Source organism: Dermacentor albipictus, unplaced genomic scaffold (genome assembly GCF_038994185.2).
Source record: "Dermacentor albipictus isolate Rhodes 1998 colony unplaced genomic scaffold, USDA_Dalb.pri_finalv2 scaffold_64, whole genome shotgun sequence".
NCBI lineage: Eukaryota > Metazoa > Arthropoda > Arachnida > Ixodida > Ixodidae > Dermacentor > Dermacentor albipictus.
The window spans coordinates 195,791-220,357 of record NW_027225618.1 but is presented as its reverse complement, the minus strand read 5'-3'; the positions used below and the strand labels follow the sequence as shown (position 1 = coordinate 220,357).

At 43.4% G+C, this 24,567-nt stretch overlaps 2 protein-coding genes across 6 annotated transcripts in view; one reads left to right on the top strand and one right to left on the bottom strand.

Moving 5' to 3' along the window:
- Nucleotides 1-24,567, top strand: part of LOC139046653 (zinc finger protein 625-like) — a 272,993-nt gene that overhangs the window by 154,371 nt on the left and 94,055 nt on the right. The gene's annotated exons all lie outside the window — the stretch shown is intronic.
- Nucleotides 116-24,567, bottom strand: part of LOC135919804 (uncharacterized) — a 52,966-nt gene continuing 28,514 nt past the window's right edge. Inside the window, exons 9-15 of one of the 3 annotated variants that reach the window (XM_065453741.2) lie at nt 21,004-21,139; nt 18,490-18,563; nt 15,321-15,447; nt 14,428-14,511; nt 10,834-10,916; nt 9,614-9,755; nt 116-2,136 (exon numbers count right to left, since the gene is read on the bottom strand). In XM_065453741.2, coding sequence (XP_065309813.2) covers nt 1,638-2,136; nt 9,614-9,755; nt 10,834-10,916; nt 14,428-14,511; nt 15,321-15,447; nt 18,490-18,563; nt 21,004-21,139 — 1,145 coding nt within the window. In that variant the 3' untranslated portion in view covers nt 116-1,637. Of the gene's footprint in view, nt 2,137-5,334; nt 7,163-9,613; nt 9,756-10,833; nt 10,917-14,427; nt 14,512-15,320; nt 15,448-18,489; nt 18,564-21,003; nt 21,140-24,567 lie in introns of those variants that run through there. The other 2 variants (XM_065453739.2, XM_065453740.2) reach the window with 2 other exon arrangements.

Genomic DNA, 24,567 nt, shown 5'->3' with positions numbered 1-24,567 from the left:
CCTCGCTCCTAACGACGTTCACGTTTTTTCCACAGCAAGGTTTATTCTGTTTCCACGAAGCACCTTTACCAGATGTCACGTTGTAGAGACGGTGAACAACACAGTCAGAAAAACCGTGAGTCATGAAAGAATCTTTATTGGGCGTACCTCTGAACCAACAAAACAAGTTACACTCGGGCAGAACGATAGTCCCGGGCACATGAGTCGATCGTAGAACAAATGATTTGCGAGTAAGAAGTATCGGCTATTCGCACTTTTTTTCGTAATAGATTCCAGCCTTTTCATTGGCGCTCGCGTTTCTTCCAGAATGCACAACTGTATTCGCCTTACGCCTGCAATTTGATTACAAAACGCTCCACTATTGCAGAATGTTCTGATACACGCTGGTGTCTCATACCCTGAGCTGTAACTTAACCTTTGTTATTCGGTGAGTCGCGTACATTGGAAAAAGATATAGAAGTACGTGGGTCAGTAATAAGAACTAAAAACTATCTGAGTTGTCCTATCATTGCTCGCAGGGTCACGTTTGTCAGATCAGGCTAAAAAATTCCACTGCTGTCGTTAGAGCGCAGGGCAAGTCAAAAGAGATGACCTCGGAATGAATAAGCAACTGCATATTAAAAGGGATGGAGGTTACACCTGACTACCACAATACATAAAATATTCGCTCTTGAAGAAAATATATGATTAAGTTCCAAATTATTTTAGTCGAATAAAGTCTCCCTGTTGTAATCAGAATGATAAGGAATAAAATTTTCGGTAAGCATAGAAGAGCGAAAGAGAAAATAGAAACATTACCCGCATTGAATAATTTGTAAACTAAAAAATTTTCCCACGGCTGTGTCCATATATCTTAAAAGCTGTCCCAGAAAGACAGCAAGGTCGAAGGGCTTCAGTTATTAGAGATTAGTTTTGAGTTGACAACAACGAAGTGCCTCCTTTTTGAATGGGTTCCTCATGTGAAGTACTCCTACTATTCAAACTGCAGAATCCTTAAAGCATGGTTAGCTAAACCTTAATTACTAGTACACTGTCAAAACGCTTGCAGAAAACTGAACGAGGTTTCAAGGATCCTGGACAAACATTCAACCTTCTATTTACGCAAACACAAAGCTGCAGCCCATTATGGTTTGTCTAGAAATGAGTTTGCTAAAGTTATGTTAGCGATAACAACATAGTTTTGCAAACAGTGAGCTCTACACAGGATCTGCAGTATAGATCGACATGGAAGCATGCCAAATTATGGTGGAGATGACGTTCTGTCACGTAATTTAGAAAAATACAGTGGCATCATTTACGTCTTGCATTTCACTCTGCAATTTTAAACGCCAAAAGAAGCCCCAGTCACCACGGTGCGGTCAGTTAGTTTCTCATCAGTGTGGGAGAATGCCAGCGTGATTTTCCTGCACGGCTTCCCGCTCACGTTCCTATGCAAAACACATGGGCGATCTACTTCCCTTGTGCACTAGTCACACTGTTACGACTGCCCACCCGTATGCGTCACGTGATCTGCAACCAGTTGAGCTGCACATCTAAACGAATCTCCACGCAATTCGAAACCAAATACTCTTGCAGAGGTGGGCGTGTAGGTTTTCTTTCATTGCGAACCGAAATCCACATTGCTAGGACTCGTATGGCTATTTACCCTCGTGAATTCTTTTGCGGTGTCTGCTCAAAGATGAGTTATACTTAAATGACTGATTACATATGTCGCAAATAAAAGGTCTGTCGTCCCTGTGCGACATAAGATGAGTTTTAAGGTCCGCTTTCCTTTTGAATGGTCTTGTACAATTTTGGCAGATATGGGGTTTCAATCCTGTGTGAATCAGTTGATGCTTATAGAAACTGCCCCTGTTCGCGAACGATTTATGACATATTCGGCATTTGTAGGGTCTTTCTCCTGTGTGCGTGCGGTGATGTGCAGTTAGAGCAGCAGCGCTACTTAGCAATTTACCGCATGTTTCGCATTTGTGGTTCGGCTTGTTGACAGGCGATTGATCGCGTGCTCTGAGCATGGGCGCTGTGCCTCCCGTACGTTCGTTGGGCTGCCCGAGTGAGGCATCCCGTCTGCTGGAAACCTTCCTACTGGCATCGCAGGACACTTGCTGCTCTCTTCCTCCGGCTTCAGTAGCATTCCTGCAAGGATATGGACAATTTAACTCAAGATATGGCCGAATTTTTTTGTGGGATGGCAAAAACAGATTTTGACCCAATGAGCGCTTGACAAAGTAAACGGTACCATAATGAAAAGGTGACTCGCTCAATTTGAGCGCTAAGTTACTGTATTGGCATTTAGCGCTCGATTTGGCCTCCAGATTGTCAGAAATTGAACACTGGTGCTTTCTGTGCCCTGTGATGCTGAACCGTAAATTAAGAACTTTTCTCGTTCGAGATTCAAGCATAACAAAAGCCTTGCAATAACTAATACATCATGTACATACTACATGAAACAGGTGCAGGAGAGTAGAAATATCTCTCAGTGATGTTAGGTTAGAAAGCTAGCTGGTCTGAGTATTGAAAATGCAACTCCGCCTTCAACACGCTCACAAGCAGTATTCAGGAAACGGTCCAGAAACGTGCCCTCGGATGCGATACATTTGTCATTGAAAAAGACTGTTTTGCCTCGGCTAAAGTACGTCTCCGTTTCATGGCGCAGCTCTTAATGATCCGCTCCTGCGGCGAACGTCGGCGGCGTAACCGAGTGAACGAGCACAACAGCGAAAGATGAAAGAGTGAACGTGGAGAGGCAAAAGATGCGTGCCCTGAACGGCCGAGAGGCGGAGACCAATGACAGCTGCCCCTTCTGTGATATGAGAGCGCAAAACTGGTTTTTTGCTGACCCGCCGGACTGCTCGTTTCGTACTAGCATCTGGTCTCAGCCAGAGGGCTTATTTCGTGCTATGATCAGCTCGTCAGTTCGCGTCGGCTCTCACTCAAGCTTGATTGGTTGGCTTCGTTCGGTTGTCTTGGTTTGCGATTGTTTTCCATTCTGGATTCTATGCGCAACGCGAATGGTGTAGTATTTTATGTAAGCCAAGCAGCACCAGCTATTACACTGGGTCCGTCGATCAGTCACTTACAAAATCCATCGCGATTTACCTCTGGTATGTGTCTCTCGCAAAATCTTTGACTCCATATATCGCGAAAGGAAAACACGTACAATGCTGCCCTGAAATTTCGCATTACGGGCTTTCCAAATTATCAGTGAATTTTTCAGAGTCAAAGAGTAAAACAGTTCGGCAGCATGCTACACTCTTCTAACACCTTCTAACAGGCCTGCTGTACACGTGTTAATGTTTAAAGTGAAGTTGTACAATCTCACGGGTCGAACATAGTGAGCCACAGTACGAAGTATACGTTTGGCACTGTAGGTTGACCTCCTCAACATTGCATGAGAGAACCTAATGCAATACCTTAAGGTTGTTTTGTTTGTTTTCATTGACACATTTTTTTCATCGCTTGTTTGTTCGTTCGATGCTTCTTTCCTTCGTTCAAATACATATATTCATCGTTGCTCGCTTACGGAGGTATAAGACATTCCTGATGATGATATTTCTTTCTCACTGCACTAGAGCCGCATTTTCCGGGTATACGCCGTTGCAATTAGTCACTTGAATCTTTCGCTTTAAAATAAAGGCGAACTAGTTGCTTTATTTCTGACCTGGACTGACTGCCCGTCGGACATCACACGTCCTAACTGAAGTCCCACATTACGAATACGAAGAAAAACTGCTGTGTGCATATTTTCCTGCAGTGTGTTTATGGAGTCATTTGGTATTTGTCTTGCATTCGAACTGCACACCGTTGCGGCCGAAGGCATCACGAGAACAACACACACATAGTGATTTCCCGCAACACGTAACAAGCGCATATACGTCAAATAATTCAGTGTTTCAAGTACATTGGATAAAATATGCTGCCGAAGAAGTTAGTATTCTCTTTATTTTCTCGATAACATGATGAACGCTGCAAGCGTTGATTTAAGAAACTGCTGGTACGACATCTTTCCAACCGTTTGATGAAGCAAAATATTACTTGCAGTAGGGCAGAGACAGCGCGCTTGGTGAATGTCTTTTGTAAAGCCAGTAGCTCGTTTGAAATGTCTACGCTAAGCACTAGATTAACATTGGTCGCTATTCTTGCGGTTATGTACTTTGATTTATTCTTGTGGCCCATGTTGACATGACTCATGCGATGTTATGGTTTGGTTACAGTCATGTTATGTTACGTTGTACGTCGTTTCTAATCATGCCAGCTTCGCCGGCATTAAGACCGGATTATTTCAGGAAGAAATTAGAACTATCAAACATTCAAATTTCGTGTGATAGGGCCAGGTAAATTCCTGCAAATGTATACAGCATAAATTTTATATAGGTTTGCAACTACGATAAATTATGTAAGCGCTAAGGTTAAAAAGAATAAAATCTTAGAATTTAGAAAGTTAACTACGCGAAAAAATATATGTCGCAGTTTTATTAGCTGCATAGCTTGGAGCAACCCAAGCGGACAACTTTCTTTATATTCATTTGCAATTTGCTTGAAATCGGTACAATGTGTCCGAGGACTGGCGAATGATCTACCCATAAAACAATAAATTTCAGTGAGCTGTGTAATACATCCATTTTGAGTGCTCTAAATATGTTATTTGTGGCAGTTGACTGAATCGTGGAGGTCTTTATGTTTCTGAGTTATAAAGAAATGAGTTTAGTAGTGTAGTTTGCTGGGCCAGTTGGTGCATGGTGAACGCATAATGGTTTCCAGGAAGCACGGACGCGAGCAGAAGAAGTAGAAACAGACAGGACAACGCTGGACTTACAACTGAATTTTGTTGTGAAAACATTCCACAAATCACCGCCACGCATGCGTATACACCTAACAACAATAACGAGGTTTGTTTGTACACAAAAGCGAAATCGCATGCCTTCCCGACAAAGGCAACAACACGTGGATTGACATCATAAGTTTGTCAGAAATTGAACACTGGTGATTTCAGTGGCCTGTGATGCTGAACTGTAAATTAAGATCTTTTCTCGTTCGAGATTCAAGCATACCAGAAGCCTTGCATTACCTAATACATCATGTACATACTACATGAAACGTAGACATATGACATAGCGTAGACATAAGAGAAAAGCCGAGAAAGTTCGAGACTGTTCTGAGCAGTAGCTCAACATTTGCTAGAGGTGCGAACGTGTTCAACGTAAAGAGATAGAGAGGTATACAAGCACGCGTGCCATTATGCATAAAACCTGAATCTTACTTTTCATGTCATTGCTCGCACGGATGCGTTTGTCTTATCAGACTAAGATTTCACGGCTGTAAGCAGAGAGCACGCCTAGTAAAAAAATTTAACGTTATTGGGGATAAAATCTGCAATTTAGAACTGACGGAGATTCTACCACAATGAAGAAAGAATAACTAAAAATTCTATTGAAGGAGAACAAATCACATAGTGAAGCTTCAAACTATTTGAATTTTATAGTCTCACTACTGTCATCAGCTTAGTTTACGGGATACAACAAAGATCGTCGGTAAAACTATAAGAGGGAAAGAGTTAACTAAAATATTGACTGCATTGAGAAGAACGTCAAGGAAAATACATTTTTCTATCTGTACAATGTGGCCATACACTTTCGTAAAAGCTCCTGCAAGTATCGTCGGTCGCCAAACATCTCAAACAACTTGGCTCAAAAACATCTAATATTATCAGAGATTACTTTTCAGTCGACAGAAAAAAGAGTCCTTAATTTTTATATGCTTCCTAATGAGAGGTTTTTTCTTCTATTCACACAACAGAATAACTAAACGGATAGTTAAGCTAAAACAGTTGCTGAATCCACTTCTCTAACTAAGCAAGTTGTCAATGGTCTTGTGCCAATATTTCAAGCTTGTACTTACAAAAAATAAATACTTGCAGCCCATCAGGTTTTGTCTTGTAAAAAGCCTGTTAAAGCGGCGCTCGCGAACATAGTTCGGCAGACAGATAGCGTGGTCCAGGACCTTCAACAAAGAAGCGCGATAGATAATTGTGGCGACAATGCCTCGTCTTCTAAGTTTAAGAAACGAGCATTTAAATCAGCTGTTTTAAATATTAAAAGAAGCCGGTCTCTGCATGCGATGCGTTCAGTTGGTTACTAGCTCCTGTAAACGAATGTCAATGTGTTTCCCCTGCACGGTTTACTCTCACGTAAATCCGCGGGAGATTTACTTGTCGTCCGCACTAGTTAGAATATTACGAATGCACACCCTTAGGCGTCACGAGGCATGTATTCAGTTGAATTGCGTCTTCAAATCAATCTACAGATAAGAGACACCTGAAATTTTGACACAGGTGTCGGTCAAGTGTTTCTCTGCGAAGCGAAATCACTCAGACAGTGTTTTATCCCTGTGCACCCTTTGGCGGTGATGACTGAGATGCGAGTTGTCTGTAAAGGATTCATCACATATTTCGCAAACAAAAGCTCCTTTTTTACAACACGATTTGAGATGACGCTTGAGAACGCGTTTCGCTTTGAATGATTTACTACACTTATGGCAGACATGGGGTCTCTCGTCCGTGTGAGTGAGCTGGTGTCTATGCAGATCCGTCGTCCGCACGAATGATTTACCACATGTTTCGCAAGAGTGGGGTTTCTCGCCAGTATGATAGCGTTTATGGAAACCTAGGTAAACAGCACGCCGAAACGATTTACCACACGTTTCGCAAGTGTACGGTTTCTCGTCTGTATGTGTGCCCATATGGACTTTTAGATTACCATGATACCGGAACGATTTCGGACATATTTGGCATTTGTATGGTCTCGTGTCTGTGTGTGCGCGCTTATGGTCATTTAGGTGATGAGAACACCGAAACATTTTATCGCATATTTCGCATCTGAAGGGTCTCTCGTTTGTATGCGTGCGCTTATGCTCATCTAGGTGACTAGCACAGCGGAACAGTTTACAACAGATTTCGCATTTGTATTTTTTCGCATCACGGATGCGGCAGCGCTCTACAAACTCCGCCTGTTCCACAGATGATTGATCGCGTGCTTTACAAATGTGGGCTGTGTCGTCCGTGTGTTGGTTGTCGCGCTCTTGTAAGGCATGCTGCCTGCTCGAAACATCGCCTAAGACACCGGACAGCTCTTGATGTCCCCTTCCTCCGGTTCCAGTAGCGTTCCTGTAAGCAGACGGTCAAAGGAGCTCAAAATAGCCGACTCCTGTACGGGAGAGCGAAAACACATTTTACGAATGGACAGGTTGACCAATAATCGCGCGTTAAGGCAACCAGCTGAACCTGAGCGCTAACTAGCTGAATATAGTGCTGGCGCTCGAATTGTGCTCTAGTTCGCCATAAATTGTACGCCGCTGCTGTTGGTGGTCTTTGTTGCGGAACTTGAAAAGAATCGTCTACGTCAGAATTGCAAGCAATACGAAAAATGCTTGCCCTAATACTTCAGGCATGGCCTATCTAAAGCAAGTGCAGGTGAGTGGAAATGTCTGGCAGCGAGTTTTAATGGAGAAACATAGCATGTTTATATATTTACAATACATGCGCGCCAATACCACTCTCACAAGGAGTTTTCAAGTGGAAAGTCCTGAAATGTTTCTTCATTTCTTTTCTTCAAAATGTTTCATTCGACATTGAAAAAGCCCCTTCTGCATCGGCGAAAGTTCCTGTACGTTTTTAGGACGCCCTGTATATTAAGAAGAGTAAAAAAGTTCGGCAGCATGTTACACTTCTGTTAAAAGGGAAGGCGGGAGCTTGCTGGTCACGTGGTCTTGCATTAGGTTATGCAATGGGAAGGCCAGAATTCTTACAAAGCGTAACGAACCGCACTGTGAAGTAAACGTATGACGCAGTTGGTCGACCCCCTCAACCACACATGCTTGAACCTAATGCAATACCTGGAGTTTCTTCCTTTCCTTCCTTCCTTCTCTCGTTCTTGCTTCATTCATTATCAGCCTATAGATCATTGCTTGTTTAGGGTGTATGAACGATTCCTTATGTCTTGTCTGTGGGCTGGAGCCGCGTTTTCCAGGTAGGAGCTGTTGCAAAAAACCAGTCAAGGCTTTCGCCCTCAGAATTGAAAATCGCGCAAAGGCACGTTCGCGTTGTTCCTGACACAAATACAGGTGGCCTGCCTCCCTGAAGGACATTTAATGTCCTAACACAATCTACGTGTAGAACACGAAGAACAAAATTTCAGATTGAAATTTTTCTGCTGTCTTTCTATCAGATAATTTAATATTCGACTCGCATTCGAACATCAAACCATTCACGCAGCGAACACAAATGCCTCATATCGTTCATTGTTTTCACGCACAGTGGATGAAATATGCTGCCGAGAAAGCTTGTTTCCTGCTTCTTCTCGTTGTGAAAATATGCATTACAGTGTTCAGGGCAATCTACGGTGATGTAATATAAATAACGTGTTTTTCTCTCTTCTATCCGATAAGTTCATGACGTTTGCAAGCGTTGAGTCAAGTCATCGTTCGTACGACATCTTTTGTGCAGTTTAGCGGAAAGAGTATAGCAGAGATGCCCGCGCCCAGTGTTTGCTTTCCATTTTGTCGGTTGCTTTTTTGAAATGCCTGCGGTAAGCACTACATGAACATTGTTAGGTATTGTTCTGCTAATGTACTGTTTATCCTATCGTGTTAACTTGTAAATCTTGTCAAATCATGCCACCTTGGCTGGTATCATGACCGGATGATGTAATAAACAAATTAGAGCTACGTAAGTAAGTAAGTAAGTAAATAAATATTAGGGAGGAAGATTAACAGGCCACGACAGAGGCAGTATTGCTCTCAGAGGATACGTGTAGGTCTAAGAACATATTTCGTGATTGTCTTCAGCGCAAATTTAATAAAATTGTTTCATTTGATTGAAATATTTAAATTCCGTCAGCTGTATAAATCATAATCTTTATATGATTTTTGATGCAAAAATACTGAAATTGCAAAGTGAAAAAGAACAGAAGCATAAAATTGACAATTTTCACTTCCCCAAATGTTTTATTTAACTTCACGGATGTCTTATTAGCTGCATATATAAGAAAAACCTGAGGAGACAACTTTATTTACAACCATTGGTAGATTTGTGGAATTGTTCAACCGTGTGCAATGATTTCAAAAGTGTCCACTCATGCAAGAGCCCGTTTGAAAGTGGTGTGCTATACGCATATTTTGTGCAGTTTAGATGTGGTATTTCTTCCATTTGATAGAGCCATCACATTGCTTTTATTTTCGCGTTAAGAAGTTGTAATTCTTATGCTTCAGTGTCTCACTTTATTCCATAGTATATGACGTGAATCAAAAATGCTATTTTTCCAACTATAGTAATAGAACATTTTTTTTAAATGCCGCAAAGTTCCCCAATGTTCGTGCAATGCATTGTCGAGAAGACTGATTTCTTCTTGCCCATGTACCTAGGCAGTACATCCTGAGCTAAAGATTCCTCTTTACTCCAGCGCCATACTGCGTGAACAGCAGCTAATATTTGGCATTTGAATAGTCAGAACTTCTTCGCGAGTTTGTCAGTGTAAGCATAACAGAACAATGGGCAAAATTCCCTGTTGTCTCAGTGAGTTGCTCTATCGAAAGGAGTTCTTGCAAATCTTTGGCTCACCTAGTTTCCTTTCCCGACATGCCCGATGCTTCCTGCATGCCCACGTGGCTTGTGCTTGCCACTGAATCATCGCTGCCACCGCCGCTGCTGTAGACCGGCAGTGTGAAACCGGTGCTTCCGCTTCCAGTACTGTTTGTATGCCCTGAAAGCAGAGGCATAAATTCGTCACTGTGCCACAAGTCATGAGGACGCACCATTCCGTGATATGAACGCGCAGGAAGCAAGAATAAACAGCGAAGCACTTTTGTTCTGATAAGTGATCCTGAAAGTTTAAGCAACAAAAACCAGAAAACACAACCTAGTGTGAACGAAGAAGCAAAACTAGTGTTTTGAAAGTTATTGTTGATTTCTCGGTGCTTTCTGCATTAATGGGGGCTTGGTTGATCTTGCATTGCTTGCTTTTCATTTACATGCATCTTTTCGCGCACTCATAATGGAATGGCTTTGTAATAAGCCACACTCCGTGAGACGTTGATGCTACATGACACAATCAAATATGACATGCATGCACGGACTAATCACTACATACAAGTATGCTCCTAATAAAGAAGTCCAGGGTGGCGAGTGCGCAAGGTTCTGTCATATTAAATTTTACTCGTATTGGCTGGTCATTCTCAAAGATTTTCTCACATAATGCGGAAGCTTTTCGGTAGATCGTTTAGAAATTAGATCATTTAGATCATTAGAAGTAGATCATTCAGATCATTAGAAAAATCAGTTAACTCCGAGAAGCAGTGAAACGTCCACCAAAGAGGAAGCTCTTATGCGCCTGGACAAGAAAAGAGTCAGGCAGGAACTCCTCGGGGAGTTACCGAAGTATGCGTGGGCATTGCGCCAGTTGCTCCTATACACTCAGCCCGGTGTCATTTATCATTGTTATGGAACTGGATCCGGCGAGTAGAAACGACCTTTATGTGACACGAACTGTTGCGTACGCTGGCGCAAGGAGCATATATTCCTTACGCAAAGTACTGCAGGTGGCGACACCAGATGTACTGACGACCTTCCGATCATTATCGTCTTTATCACTCTTTATCGCCTGATCTATCCACGTCGAAGCGTTATGAACGGTGACCAAGCGTACATGGCCGGAGGCACCGCCATGCAGACCCTGCCTTGAAAGCGATCTGCGATGCCGTCAAAGAGTGCCGACTGCTGATAGCTTCGCGCGCTGTGTTCTCGCCGCTTACTGATCGTTTAGGAGACTCACGGGCCCATACCTTGAAAGTGATCTGTGAACGTGGCTGAGTGCGCCGCGCGCTGAGAGCTCCACGACTTCTTTGACGTGATGGCTTCGTTAGCGCTGAAACGAGACAGCACGAAATGCAATTTGGAATGGACTGACGGAAGGACGGACTGACGGTTTTTTTTGATTGGCAACCTTGGAAATGCTTGTGGATTAAAAAGTGTTTATGCGAATTGTTCTAAACAGAAGAATTTTTTTTACGACACACCTTTAATTTTGAGTTCAACGTGTCGAATATAGGCCATAGCAGGCGCATTCGATAGGGGCGAAATGAAAAAAACACCTGTGAACCTAAAATTAAGAGCACGTTAAGGACCCTCAAGAGGCCTAAATTTCCTGAGCCGCTTCAACCGAATTTATCCGCAAGATTATTGGGTACTGCAGAGGTACTCAACGAGAATTGGAGAGAAACGCTATGAAAACGCAAACTGCGCTAAGTGCTAGGGTTATACAACCAACTTTCTTTGTTGGCTGTTTTATTTCTTTCTTGTATTGTATTATCCACTACTGCTATAGCCCCAGCAGGGGCTGCAGTATGTGTAAATAAATATATAAATGAATAAATAAACATGTAGTGTGTATTTATGCTTCTATTACGAGGTTTATGTAAGACTATAAAGTTATTTGTACTCAGGCAATAAAACCTTAAAATTTGTTGAACCTGTGCCAATTATGAAAAGCAATGACGAAATTAATGAGGAATGTGGGCAGTCTCAAAGGACCCGAACACTTCAGGGTTCAAGAGCGAAGAAGTCCAGAAACTGTCCCGTGGCACACGCACCGTAGGTTTAAAATATCTTGATGGGTTTTCAGCTATAGAAGTAGCCTTGCGATGACGTTTGATTTTCTAGAAATAAAGAAAGGTCTAACGGCGAGAGCCCAGGCTGCTGTGCTCCAAGCAGAGGTGCGATTGCAAAAATGACGCCGCACAAGAACGTACGTATCCTGCCTACCTACCGACATACCTAAATACGACAATGTGTTTATGGTCGGCCCCAACCAAAGAATAAAAGGTTATATGTACGCTGTCCAAACCAAACAAAAACTCCACGTACTCGCCATTCAATTAGCTTCGCCTCTTTCCGTAACCTGAAACGGCAATGCAAGTTCAAAACAACTCTTCTAACATAAATCTCTGGGCCAATGCTGGTACAATGATTCCTGGTCGTCCTGTTAATTTGATCAGTGTCCTGATATCAGTGCTCCACCAAAGGTAATAATGCAGCAGCGAGCTTTTGTTCTTCAATTAGCTTTACATTTTTGTTAGCAGAGCAGGCTATTTAGGCTTTGAGCAGTATCCAGGTTGTTTGGTTCCATTTGAGAGGTCATCTGGAGACGCACTGCGTTTTAATAATAATATTTGGGGTTTTACGCGCCAAAACCACTTTCTGATTATGAGGCACGCCGTAGTGGGGGACTCCGGAAATTTTGACCACCTGGGGTTCTTTAACGTGCACCTAAATCTAAGCACACGGGTGTTTTCGCATTTCGCCCCCATCGAAATGCGGCCACCGTGGCCGGGATTCGATCCCGCGACCTCGTGCTCAGCAGCCCAACACCATAGCCACTGAGCAACCACGGCGGGTGCACTGCGTTTTCGTTGGTACCGTTTCCACTGTATTCTCGGGTTGTAATGAACTATGGAAGTAGGCGAAGAACACTTGGCAATATATGATTACTAGAGGAAAGAAATAAGTAAATCAAAGGAGTAATGAAAACATGCACGAAAGTCAATTTCTCAACGAAGCCTTATTTCTAAACTCGGAACTGGGCACCTTTTTCAACAAAGATCGGTTGCTTTGAGAGAAGCAATACTTCGGTGCCACACGGACGAACCTTCTCCGACTCTGCCTTGAATTCACACAGAAATTTACAAGCCACGAAGGTACACAATAGGGAAGTGAAACGCAACTGTAGATTAACACCGGAGAATTATGGCCAATCGCAGTGACGATACTTGTCAAAAAATGTTCCTTTTCCATCGCAGTACGATGATGTGAAGCTTATGCATTGGAAAGTACATGTCAGCTTTAAAATTAATTACGCCTTGCCACACATTGCGTAATAGAGGTGACGAACTGAAGCACATAGAAAACGTATATTCGAGCCGAATATTACCTGTGCAACTTAAGTGACAAAGATTAGCGAGATAATTTCACACTTTGTTGATAATTCAGACATGTGCTCAAAATACTAGCGATGGTTTCATGCCGAGGAATTCATACATCTTGAGTAAAAATTCAAGCACCGCGAGGAAGACGACGACAGCAATAAGAAACACACACAACAGGACAGCACTCGCCATGTTGTGTGTGTTTTCGATTGTTGCCCCATCTTCGCGCTGCTTCAAGGTTCTCACGATGAAACAAGTCGTCCGAATCAAGTTGTTCGGGTACATTGTTCCACATTGTCAGACTTGCTAAAAGGTCCATTGAAAATTTTCAACTTTTTATTTATTTCTACAGGGACATTTCCTCTCTCTTCCGGTGAAACATAATGCTGGAGGCGTATGCCTTCCTGCGCCTGTTCTTGGACAAAATTTATTACTCCTAACATACAGAAAGAAACTGAGATACCAAAGTGCCGGCAAAATATAATAGGATTTATTCACTCGAATCAGGCCAAATGAGGATGCGAAGAGTTTTTGGTTTAGTTGGAGATCTCTGACTCAGTAACAGCGGCACCAAACAGATGAGGAGAAATGGCATGCCTGACATGAAAAGTGCATCTCCTGTCACGCGTAGTCTTCATGCGTGTATCTTCTTTGTTCCATTCAATAATTGCGGCTATTCTCGAGCATATCTTACGTGCAGTCTAAAGTATGGAGAAGCGCAGTCTCCCTGAATTCATGAAATAATACACTCCAACAGCCCCCCAAAAAGCATCACTACTAATGGCACTAAATATTAAGAGCCCTAGTGCTGAATATATTCTTTCCGACGCCGACACGACACCTTGAACAGCACAGTGGGACTACTTGATTGACAGTTCTGACTAACGCCTCTCGTCATTCTGCCGCTCTTACCTCACCCACCTATTTAGACAAAAATATTGTTCTACACGGGTAAATGAGCGTCAGAACTTTCTAACGGATAATCTTCCAACCATCATCGCGACTTGTGCAAAAGCGTGCTTTCGTGAGTAGCTGTATTGACGCATCAATTAGGCTGTCTATTGATGAAGCTGACGTAGTACCCGCTGGCCTTCAGCCGGGTGGCACACCGTGTTCAATTGGCCATAATATAATACATTTTACAGCGTTTTGTAGCACAAATTGTTTGCAGTTGGGTGCATCGTAGAGGATCGTTTCATTGCCTTAATTGCTGAATTAAGGTTGTGGTTTTGACAGTAGAGTTTCTGAATGTTTCCTTAAAGGTACATGACTTATTTGGAAAACGCTTTGGCCACCTCGACAAACTTCGTTGCGTGTAGCAGCCATTGTGGTGCTTTAAGGAATTCTAGAACAGGGGACAAACATTCACGTGAACACTAAGGCCCGAGGTGGTTAACATTGGTAGAAGAAATATTGTCGCTGAAGCACACGTTTCATCATGAGGACGCAACTCACGTGGGCAAGTCCCTTTGCGGAAAAGTTTCCATCCGGAGTGCTTCAGGCACACAGGCATGTTGCTCGTAGGCAATATACTGCAAGCTATGAAATCAAAAGGAGAAACGTCTTGTGCAAAAATAGACGTAGTTTGCTGCGAAAATTGAGGCTATTACATCTCAGCTATGATATTAGAACAATTAATGAATGTAAGGCTCCTAGAAATATAGACAATGTATATTCCAATAATGACTCGCTTATTAACTACACGCTTGAAGTATACCCCTGGAAGGATTTCTAAGAGATCTATTCCAATATAATACATTTCAAAGAGTTTTGTAACACAAATTGTTTACAGTTGGGTGCATCGTAGATGATCGTTGCATTGTCTTTATCGCTTAATTAAGGTTGCAGATTTTACAGTACAGTTTCTGAATGTTTCCTTAAAGGTACATGACTTAATTGGAAAGCGCTTTGGCCACCTCGACAAGCTCAGTCGTTGCCAGTAGCAGCAATTGTACGTGCTCGGTGCGCTTTCCGCACTTCCAAGTGCTTATATTCCTCTGACAATAGAGGCAGACAATGGAGGCAAACAAAGCGTAATCAACGAATCAACAACAACGTCTGAATCATCAGACAAGTGCTTCAATCATTCCCATAACTGATCAATAATTGCAGCGTGCGAGTACTCTCAAGTATATTGCAGTAAACCTTACGCTTTTTCCTCTGTCTGTATCGAGTCACTGTGTTGCAACCATGAGTAAACGCCAGTTCCGCCTGCCAAATGCTCAAAGACATCAGAGCTGCCCCTCCTTTTGAACATTTGGAGGGTCCAGGCATAGTTGCACCACGGTAAGCATTCCCTGCAGTGTACGATTTGTTTTGCAATGAAACCGTTCTTAACGTGAGCTTACCTGGCGTCGTATTGTAAACTTGCTGATGCTTCCATCACGCCAGCGCAGCTTGTGCTGGGCAGTGTGTGATCGATGCTGCTGATGCACCCCAGGGGCAGGCAAGTAGTGGTAGGACTGCGCGAGACATCTGTGTGGCATGAAAGTACATAACAGGTGCTTATTCCCAGCTGTTAAAGGCCAGTTCATAAGAATGGAACGTTTCATTTTTTGTGGTCGTGACAAGAAGCTTTTAGTGGTCGTGGAACCCTATTTCAGTGCTAGCGTACGTGGTGCTTTTTTTTGTATGAAACTTTCTTGAATGCATGCAAGAACTTTGAGACGATGAGAGAGAGAGCTGAGCACTCGAAAGATTGTGTGATGTTGGCTTCTTTGGAAGGCTATTACGCTCCACTTCAAACCGCGGACAGAACGTTGTGTTCCAAGCTAAAATGAACATGTTGCTTTCTTGAGCGCGCAGCACTTGACTATATATTTCCTGCATCATCCAGTAGTAGGCGCATTAGATGCTTCAAGAAGTCCCCACTTTTTGTTTATCTACCACGAGCATGAGACATAGTCCTTGTGGATGAGGACAAAGAAAAAGTGATGTGATACGTTTCAGACGAGATACTATAAATTCTTCTTCAAAGCTTGCCCAGAAATTGTTGACCTGCTATGATACATGCAGGATCCATTATGAAAGTAATGCGCGTAATAATATTATGACGCGTCTATCCATGGCAGTGCTGCAAAAGCGACCGGGAAATGGGACGAGGATACCGCCCTGCCAACGAACTTGTTCAGTATATGGGATATACTGAACAAGGTGTAGTTGGAAGATCAGACAGAACTTCGAGTTTTGAGCTGTCAAGAATTGTTTGATTGGATTCAAAATTAGCCGGACTTTCTTAGCTCTGTCGTAGCCGGAGACAAATAATGAATATTCCAGTACGACCCAGAATCAAAAAGCCAGAGCAGCGCGTGGCACAAAAAATCATCCCCCCACCATAAGAAAGCGCGTATGAGCAAGTCTCACATCGAAACGATGCTCATTGTCTTCTTTAACGCCCGAGGAATCGTCCATTTCGAGTTTGTGCCGCAGGAAAAAACTAAACTCAGCCTTTCACCTGGAGGTGCCGAAGATATTGAAGCACCCCGTCACGCGCGGGAGGCTGACATCAAATACTCGAGCAACCTTCCACCATGACAATGTCCCCAGCCACACGTCCTTCATCGTTACCAACTTTCTGGCCCGGAGTAGCACCCTCGCGGTTCCCGTCCCCTTACACTCCCGACTTCGGAATGTCCACCATTTGTTTTTTTGTTTCCCCAAATGAAGTGAGTGCTGAAGGGAAAGCATTGGGAGACCATGGAAAACATACAAAAGCATGTTGCAGCGTTCCTGAGAAACATTGCCGTCGAGGGCTTTCAGGGTGTCTTCAAGGAGTGGCGGACACATCTCTGCAAGTGTATTGATGCAGGGGGAAATCGTTTGAATAACTTTAACCATTTGTATAGGTCCGGTTAATAAATCAATTTTTCCCAAGAAATGCGCATTACTTTCGTAATGGACCCTGTACATTCGTCAGCCAACGACGTAGTCGCATTTCTTAAAGGGGTTATCCGAATCGCACTTGAGCACTGCTGTAGGTGAAGTTGTTAAGGAAACACAGGCGTGAAGCAATACATGATTGGGAGCCAACCACGGAAAGCGAAAAATGCTGACTCTCCTTGAATCTAGAGTAGATGCAAATATGGATTGGGTACCAGAAAAGAAGCATCGTCGAATTAATTATGACGCTTACTCACAACCATCCGCGCCTAGAAGATCAAAACCTAATTATCAGGTTTGTGTTATTGTTTCGCACTTTTAATAGTTCAGTCTTCGGAGATTGAACAATGAAAGCATGAGATATAGGTGCTTTTTGCGTGCAATTTGTTTGCGGGCAGCCATTCTCAAATTTCCGGCGAACAACTTTTTAAAGAATTTAAGACAAGGTATGCGCATTTTTAGTGATAGAATGGTGCGGTAATATACCCTGCATTTACCGCATGCAATATAGCAACGCGTTAAATAAACAGGTAACTTTATGGTACAATACATGTCTTTGCCCCAATTTAAACACAAAATAAGACACATAGAAAACAGGACAGATGGCATGTGCTTGAAACTATGCGTCTATGTCTATCTGTGTGTCTTACTTTTGTGTGTTTTACCTTATGGCAAAAAACGCGTCGTTTAGCAAGCGCCAACGAGGCCAACAAACAGTTTTGTTGGAACACAAAGGTACTCATATCTATACGAAAATTTACGCTCACGGCCAGCTCCGCCGACGCCGACAGTGGATTTTCTGCGACGCTTGGCCCTTAAGGTTGTCGCGTTAATATTTGAGACTATAATCTAGCACTGCTATGAAGTTCTAGGTAAAACCAAGCGAAGCGCAGTTGAAGTCATCGTGCAGTAAAACACTCAATCAACAATAACCAGCCCCCCCCCCCCCCCCCCCAATAAAAAAAAACGTTGCTTCTAAGGGCAAAGATGTTGGAGCATTCGTGCTGTTTTAGGGACGTCGACACGATAGCAAACTGGGAATGCCTTCTACGCACCTGTGACTAACACCCCTCGCATAGCCAGAAAATATCTCCTGGCGCGTGTGGGATTGTGCCTCTCTTTGCACCATCCTCTACCTGACCGCACATATTCAGGGTGGCAATGTAGGCTTGTTGGTGCTGCATCTTCAAGGGGTGTACGGTAGCGCGATTAGAACAAGGGACAAAAGAAGACACACAGGGACACACACAGCGCTCTGTGTGTCCCTATGTGTCTTCTTCTGGCGCGTATTGGTTTCGTACCCCTCCTAATTCTACGTCAGGGATTGCTCACGAATAATCCGCGAACTGTCCTCAGCAGGAGCACAGGACTGTTCTGCTCGCGAGTAGCATTATCACCACCGCGATTAACCGTCAGATCATCTCAGCCGTGAGCCGAAATTGATGAGACAGCAGCTACATTTCTTGTATTTGAAACTGTGCAAAATGTAGAGCCCAAATTGACAGGTGCAGAACCGTGCACCCTTGAGCCAGCGGCAATGCTCTATAAATGTCTCGTAAGCGACTGCAGACGGATTGCTGAGTCACCTGCAAGGTGAGATGTGGTGTACCAGCGGCTGAAAAATCTCAGCACACGTACCGTAGACTGTAGTTGTGCCACTAGCCGCGTAGTAGTGCGTACTCCATGGCTCAGCGCCCGTGGCGTCAGGAATTCTAAAATGCAAGAAAGATATGCACATGAACACGGCGGCCTGCGGTGGTAAACAAAGGTGGCTGAACATTGTAGCTGAGGCCAACGTTTCGACAAGTGGGTGAAACTCATGAGGATTAGTCCGCTTTCAATGAAAGACGTTTGCTTGCAGAATCTTTCAGGTGCTTTGACATATTGCTCAGAGTAGACACACGCGCACCCAGTGTATGTATAACTTACTGCCTGTTGCTCTTTTCGAATATCTGCGCTAATCACCAGGTGAACCTATGTCGCTGTTGTGTGGGTAATGTGCTATTATTTGCACACGTATGTTTATTGTTGTTCTCATGGCTAATGCAATATTATGGTGCGGCGCATGTGGTTTATATTGTAGGTCTTGTCCCGTCATTCCATCTTGGTCGGTATCTAGACTGGATTATGTCCTTAATAAGAACTTTATGGGATTGTTATTAACATATAAATAAAATGAATAAATAAATGCAATGAATAGTATGTTGAGAAAGTGAAGAACTGGCCACAACAACAGTAATGGCGTTTTAAGAGAACCCGCCAAAGCTAAGGAACTAAGCTCCTTATGTTCCGCATGAATTCAGTTGAAATTTATTGCATTTGCTTGACACAGGTAAATTCTAATAATTGTGTGAATCAAAATTTTGTTTTGGTTTTCAGCTTGAAAATAATGTGAAAACACCAATCCTAAAATATACGCGAAAATAATCATTTATATGAGGATTTCCAGAGTATCTACCCATAAAATAGTTTATTTTAGTATGCTGTATAATGTATCAATATTGGGCACATTAGATGTGACATTAGGCGCAGTTTAGAAAATCATGACATTTTTTTAAAGCTCAGTTATTTGTAATTTTCATGCTAGTGCTTAAATTTTTTCTAAAAAATCGTGAATGGAATTTCTTTATTTCAATATTATGCGATTAAAAAAACGCCACAAGGTTTACGAATGTTGTTGCGGTGATTGCAGAGTAAGATGGCTTCTCTCGCATTTATGACCTAGGCAGCAGATCCCCGGATAAAGCTTCCTGTTAAAGCCTCGCTGATCGGTATATCACGCCAGGCAGCGTGATTCACAGCAGCCGCCGCAGTCGTCACTTCAGTGTCGAAATCCCATTGTCATAATGCAGTCGCACCACCCTCGTTAATGTATCGACGTCATTTTTTGTTCGTTATTAGGCCGCAGTTATGCTGTCGCCATCGTGTCGGCATTATGCCGTCGTTGTCATGCCATCGCTGTCATTGTGTCGTCGTCACACAGACGCTTTCATGCATTCGTTGTCATACGGTATAGTCATCATGTCGCCTTGGCGGTGCGGCCATCGTCATTATCGCTTTTTCATGAGGTTGTTTTACCGTCATGGCCATGTCGTCCTTGTTATACCATGATCATGACTTAAGAATGCGGATGTCATTCTCGTCATGTCGTCGGCCCCTCCCCCCCATTGTACGACTTTACCATTACATCAATGTCATTCCTTAAAATCAAAATTATTTATGAGGTTTTACTTACCAAAACCACGATCTGATTCTAAGGTACGCCGTAATGGGGGACTCCTGAAATTTTGACCACCTGGGGCTCTTTAACGTGCACTTGAATCTGACTAAACGGGATTTTTTGCATTTCGCCCCCATCGAAATGGGGCCGCCGTGGCCGGGATTCGATCCGACAACCTCATACTATCATTCCTTTTTATTCCATCATCATCGCGTTAGCGTCATGCAGTCGTCATGACTCCAAACTCATGGTTTACCTTGGTAAGCGAAAGTCATAAAGCGGGACAATATTTGAGCCTGTGGGATGGAATGGAAATCATCGAAAGCCTAAGAATTATCGCTGCACTCTGAAATGAACGTCACTGCTGCAATATGGCCTGTCACTGCACTGCTCGATAGCGTTAGACACCCGCCGTGGTTGCTCAGTGGCTATGGTGTCAGGCAGCAGACCACAAGGTCGCGGGTCGAATCCCGGTGACGGCGGCCGCATTTAGATGGGGGCGATATGCGAAAACACCCGCGTCGTTAGATTTAGGTGCACGTTGAAAAACCCCTGATGATCGAGATTTCAGGAGTCCTTCATTACGTCCTGCCTTATAATCAGAAAGAAGTTTCGGCACGAAGAACCCCATAATTTAATTAAATTATGTATTTAGATGGACGCCTTTCTGTTTTCTATCTTTAGAAACAAATATGGCGTAGTACGTACGCATTTGACAAACTTGCAAGAGCGCTGAGCACGACAAGCATGTTAGCACCACATCCACCATGCCGTGTGTTTTGAATAACGGCTGAGTTAGTGCGCGTTTCATATATCAGAGCTCTCCTCCATAGTTATAGTGTCATAGTGACGGCATAGTTGTACCACGGGGAGCATTACGCACCGTCTGTGATTTGCTTTGTGCGAACAAATTTTTCCAAACGTTGGCTCACCTAGCGAAGTTTTCCGGAATGGCCGATGCCTCCTCCATTCCAGCGTGGCTTGTACTGGGCTGTGTGTGATTGACGCTGCTGCTGGACACCATATGTAGGGAACTGGTGATTCCGCTTTCAGTGACATGTGTATGGCCTGAGAGAATAACAGAGGTGTTAGCTCGTCTCTGTTCAAGGGTCATTCAACGAGCGTGAACATGTCGTGCTGAAATAAAAACACGGAGATTTAGTTGAGGTTTAGTGATAGGGTAACCTGACTTCATTGCTTCCGTATGTGGTGATCTTTCTGGAAATATGCCTTCAATACATATGACGAAAGAGACGTGCGTGACGGAATTTATGCACTGTTGAATTTCCCCCGAAATATGTGCTGTATTCAGTACGGGAGAATAGAACACAACAGTGTTCCATGCCGAAGATGAGAGTATGCATTTTTAAGGCGATAGCACTTCGGGCCTCATGAAGCAGATAATTCGGTGTCTGCGGCTGGCGCCGGCGTTGACTGTGTTGTGTGCAAAAAATCATTCCAAATCAGACATACCGCACGCAGGCCTTCCGTGTAGCGCGAAGGCGTTACTGAACTAAATGAAATTAAGTAAAATGCGTCAGAAATATTGTAAAGTACGACTTACACGCACCCAACAGATATGATAGGACCAGATTGTAATTTGAATGTACGAGAAAACATTCATTTACGCGGAAACTCAAGCACAAAGCAAGTTTCCTGCGTTTCTACCACTCTTGTACCACGGGCAGTGGCGTACCCACCACCGAGAATCCATGGCCCACGTAATAGGCGGGGTCTCTTCCAGAAAGCTCGCATTCGTACATAGCTTTTGCAGCCAGCGTTTTCCAGTAAACATTACGGTTACATAAACTGCAGTTACCGAGAAGCGTTAGAAGCAGCCAGGGATATCTGAATGGTATCGAGTTTCACTCCTTAAGGTGAAGCTAAAGCGTCCTTGAAATTTTGTTATGTCTGTAATCGGAGTCAAATCTTGGCTCTACATTTGCCGCAATAAGCATATTCCAGGCTTTACTAAGGTGGCGATGGAAAATATGCAAAATTTCGTAAGCCAGCTTTTGCACAAACCTTAATTGCCTGAACCGTAAAGGCCGCGCTCTCGTTATAGAAAAGCTCCTTAGTAGCGCAGAAAACTAAAGTTTAGCTCGCGCGATTCTGTCTAAATATATGAGAAGTTCGCGGTAATCATTGGACTAAATTTGCCGAGTTCTGTTGCACTTGAAAGATTCCGTTAAAATGTGGTGACTGGAGCAAACCAAGTTTTGTGTGGGCTGCGAATGCTTTTACAAATATTTTTCAATATGGAACAATTTCTAAAATATGAACACTATGAAGCTTTCAAATATAATTGGGCAATAAAAAGGATAACATAGTTTTGGATACATCTAATATTACCTCTAAAGTGGTCAAAATGATATAATATGTGGCGCTCTGAAGTATGATACTATGTTGTGGGTAGTTTTTTTGCAACACGCTCGTAAACAGTCAAAATGTTTGGAAGGTAGTAATTCATCAACCAATATTGGCCGCCTCAGGTGCTCTGGCACATGTAGTTTTACAGAGCTGTGATATCTGTTTCTTCGTAGCGGGGAGGGGGGGGGGGGGAACGCAACAAAGTTGTAAACTATGTCCTTGTGAGTTGTGTCGCCCAAGTATCGCTATCGAGCTGTATGACTCACGCACAAGCTTTCCCAATCAGCTATCCTGTTAATTCCGATTGGGGCTACTCATACGGAAACCGACATGATGACGACATGATGACGACATGATGAGGTCCTCTTGTGCAGTAACTGCAACGCTATCGTGGCCTATGTAACTGTTCTTTCCGTTTGTCTTTGTTGACCTTTCTGGTTTCCGCATTTTTATCGCACTAAGTTACTACTTGAATTTCCGTTGAGGCTTGTTAAGGGTTTTCGCGAGTGGCATCTATGGTCTAAGGCCATGCCGTTCATACCCGTGACGTCACTGCCATCGTTGTGGCTGTTCAACGCGTTCCACAGGTCTTCGAAGGAGTCGTCACAAGTCCTAGAATTACCATATGTATTTGTATCGGACTCTTTGCTTCCAGGTAAGGCGGGAAATATGTGATGAAGCTTTTGTAAAAGCAAAATTTGGTACAAGCTAACTGCTATGTTGTTAATGAACGGGATACATGTAATGTTTCATTTTACTCAAATGCTGACTTGCAGGCTGGCCCAAGGGAAACCCTGTTTAATTCGTGTAGTGGGAAACGCCTCTTTGACTTGCACGAACGTGCAAGTCAAGTTTAGTTTGCTTTAGTGGAGAACTTGAGATTTTGTTCACTTACTGAGTTTCTGATTAGTGCTTTGTAGTTGGGTACAGGTGTTCGGTTTTCAAATTGTCGTGGCGTTGACTCGTGGAGGAGAATCGCAGTGATAATTTCCGAATAGGCACACCGAAAATTATTTATCTAATCGTCTTTAACATAGGGTGAGGCTCAAAAGAAGAAGCTGCGTGAACTCCTTGTGTGCTTTATTCAAAGCAGCGCTGTAATAAAAGGAGATGCTCCTTCCGCGTCAGATTGGATTCGAAATCGCCATGCTCGCATTACGATTTTCACGGCACTTTAAATGAATGACCAAACGTGGATCCGTGCCTCGAGGAATCTATCTTATAAATAATTAAAATTGCGAGCAACATGGCTTCCCCAGAGTAATACAGAACCGACCGTTGCCTCTTATGGAAGACTCAGTTTGAACACGTGAGAAGAAAAGGACGCAGTCAGTTGAAGTGAAGCATATGTGACAAAATGTGTTCTTTCCAGTTTGCTTCACGTGTGACCTGTGCAGCTGCCTTTCCGATAAATTAAGTTGAGTTACAGGGTATGAACAAGGCGCAATTGCAGACATAAGCCTCTGAAAGAAAACGTGAATGAAGATACGCGCATCTACAGTTGTAAACCGCAAATCATTCTAACATGAGACTTCTTTACCGTGGCAGCAAAAAAAAAAGTTGTCGAAGGTTTACTTCTTAAAACCTGCTTTAGAGCTTAAATATACTTGTAACTTTTGCTTCAGCTAACGAAGCAAGACATCTCCAAGGTGACAGCCGCACGATGATGAGTGGCACGTGTGAACGGTTAGGGAGTGCTTTTAGGTTAGGTGTTAGACAAACTCTCGTATAGCGGGCGCATCGGTTGGCCGTGACAGTCACGCATCATGAGATGGCAATTCAGGAATCGCCCGACGTTTATGCGCAAGCGCGAGCAAAAGCGGATGCGAGAGGGAAGATATGGGGGCTTTCTGACTTTGCCAAGGTAGTGCGAAGGAGTAATTTCTTTGCCTGTTTTGTATGCGTTTGTCCCGGTAGTGTTGGCATTGCGGAATGAGGTCGCGGGCTGGAACTGCCCATGCACTAGCTTGTTTATGCTCCGACACTAGCTGCCGGCGTGGTAAATCAGGTGAAGCAGTGGGCACTGACGGGCCATGTGGTGATCGCTGTTTCTAAAGGTACATCGCACGTACGCGAATCCAAGAATCTCAAGACACGTCGGATGCGCCTGGTTTGATTCGGTTTCG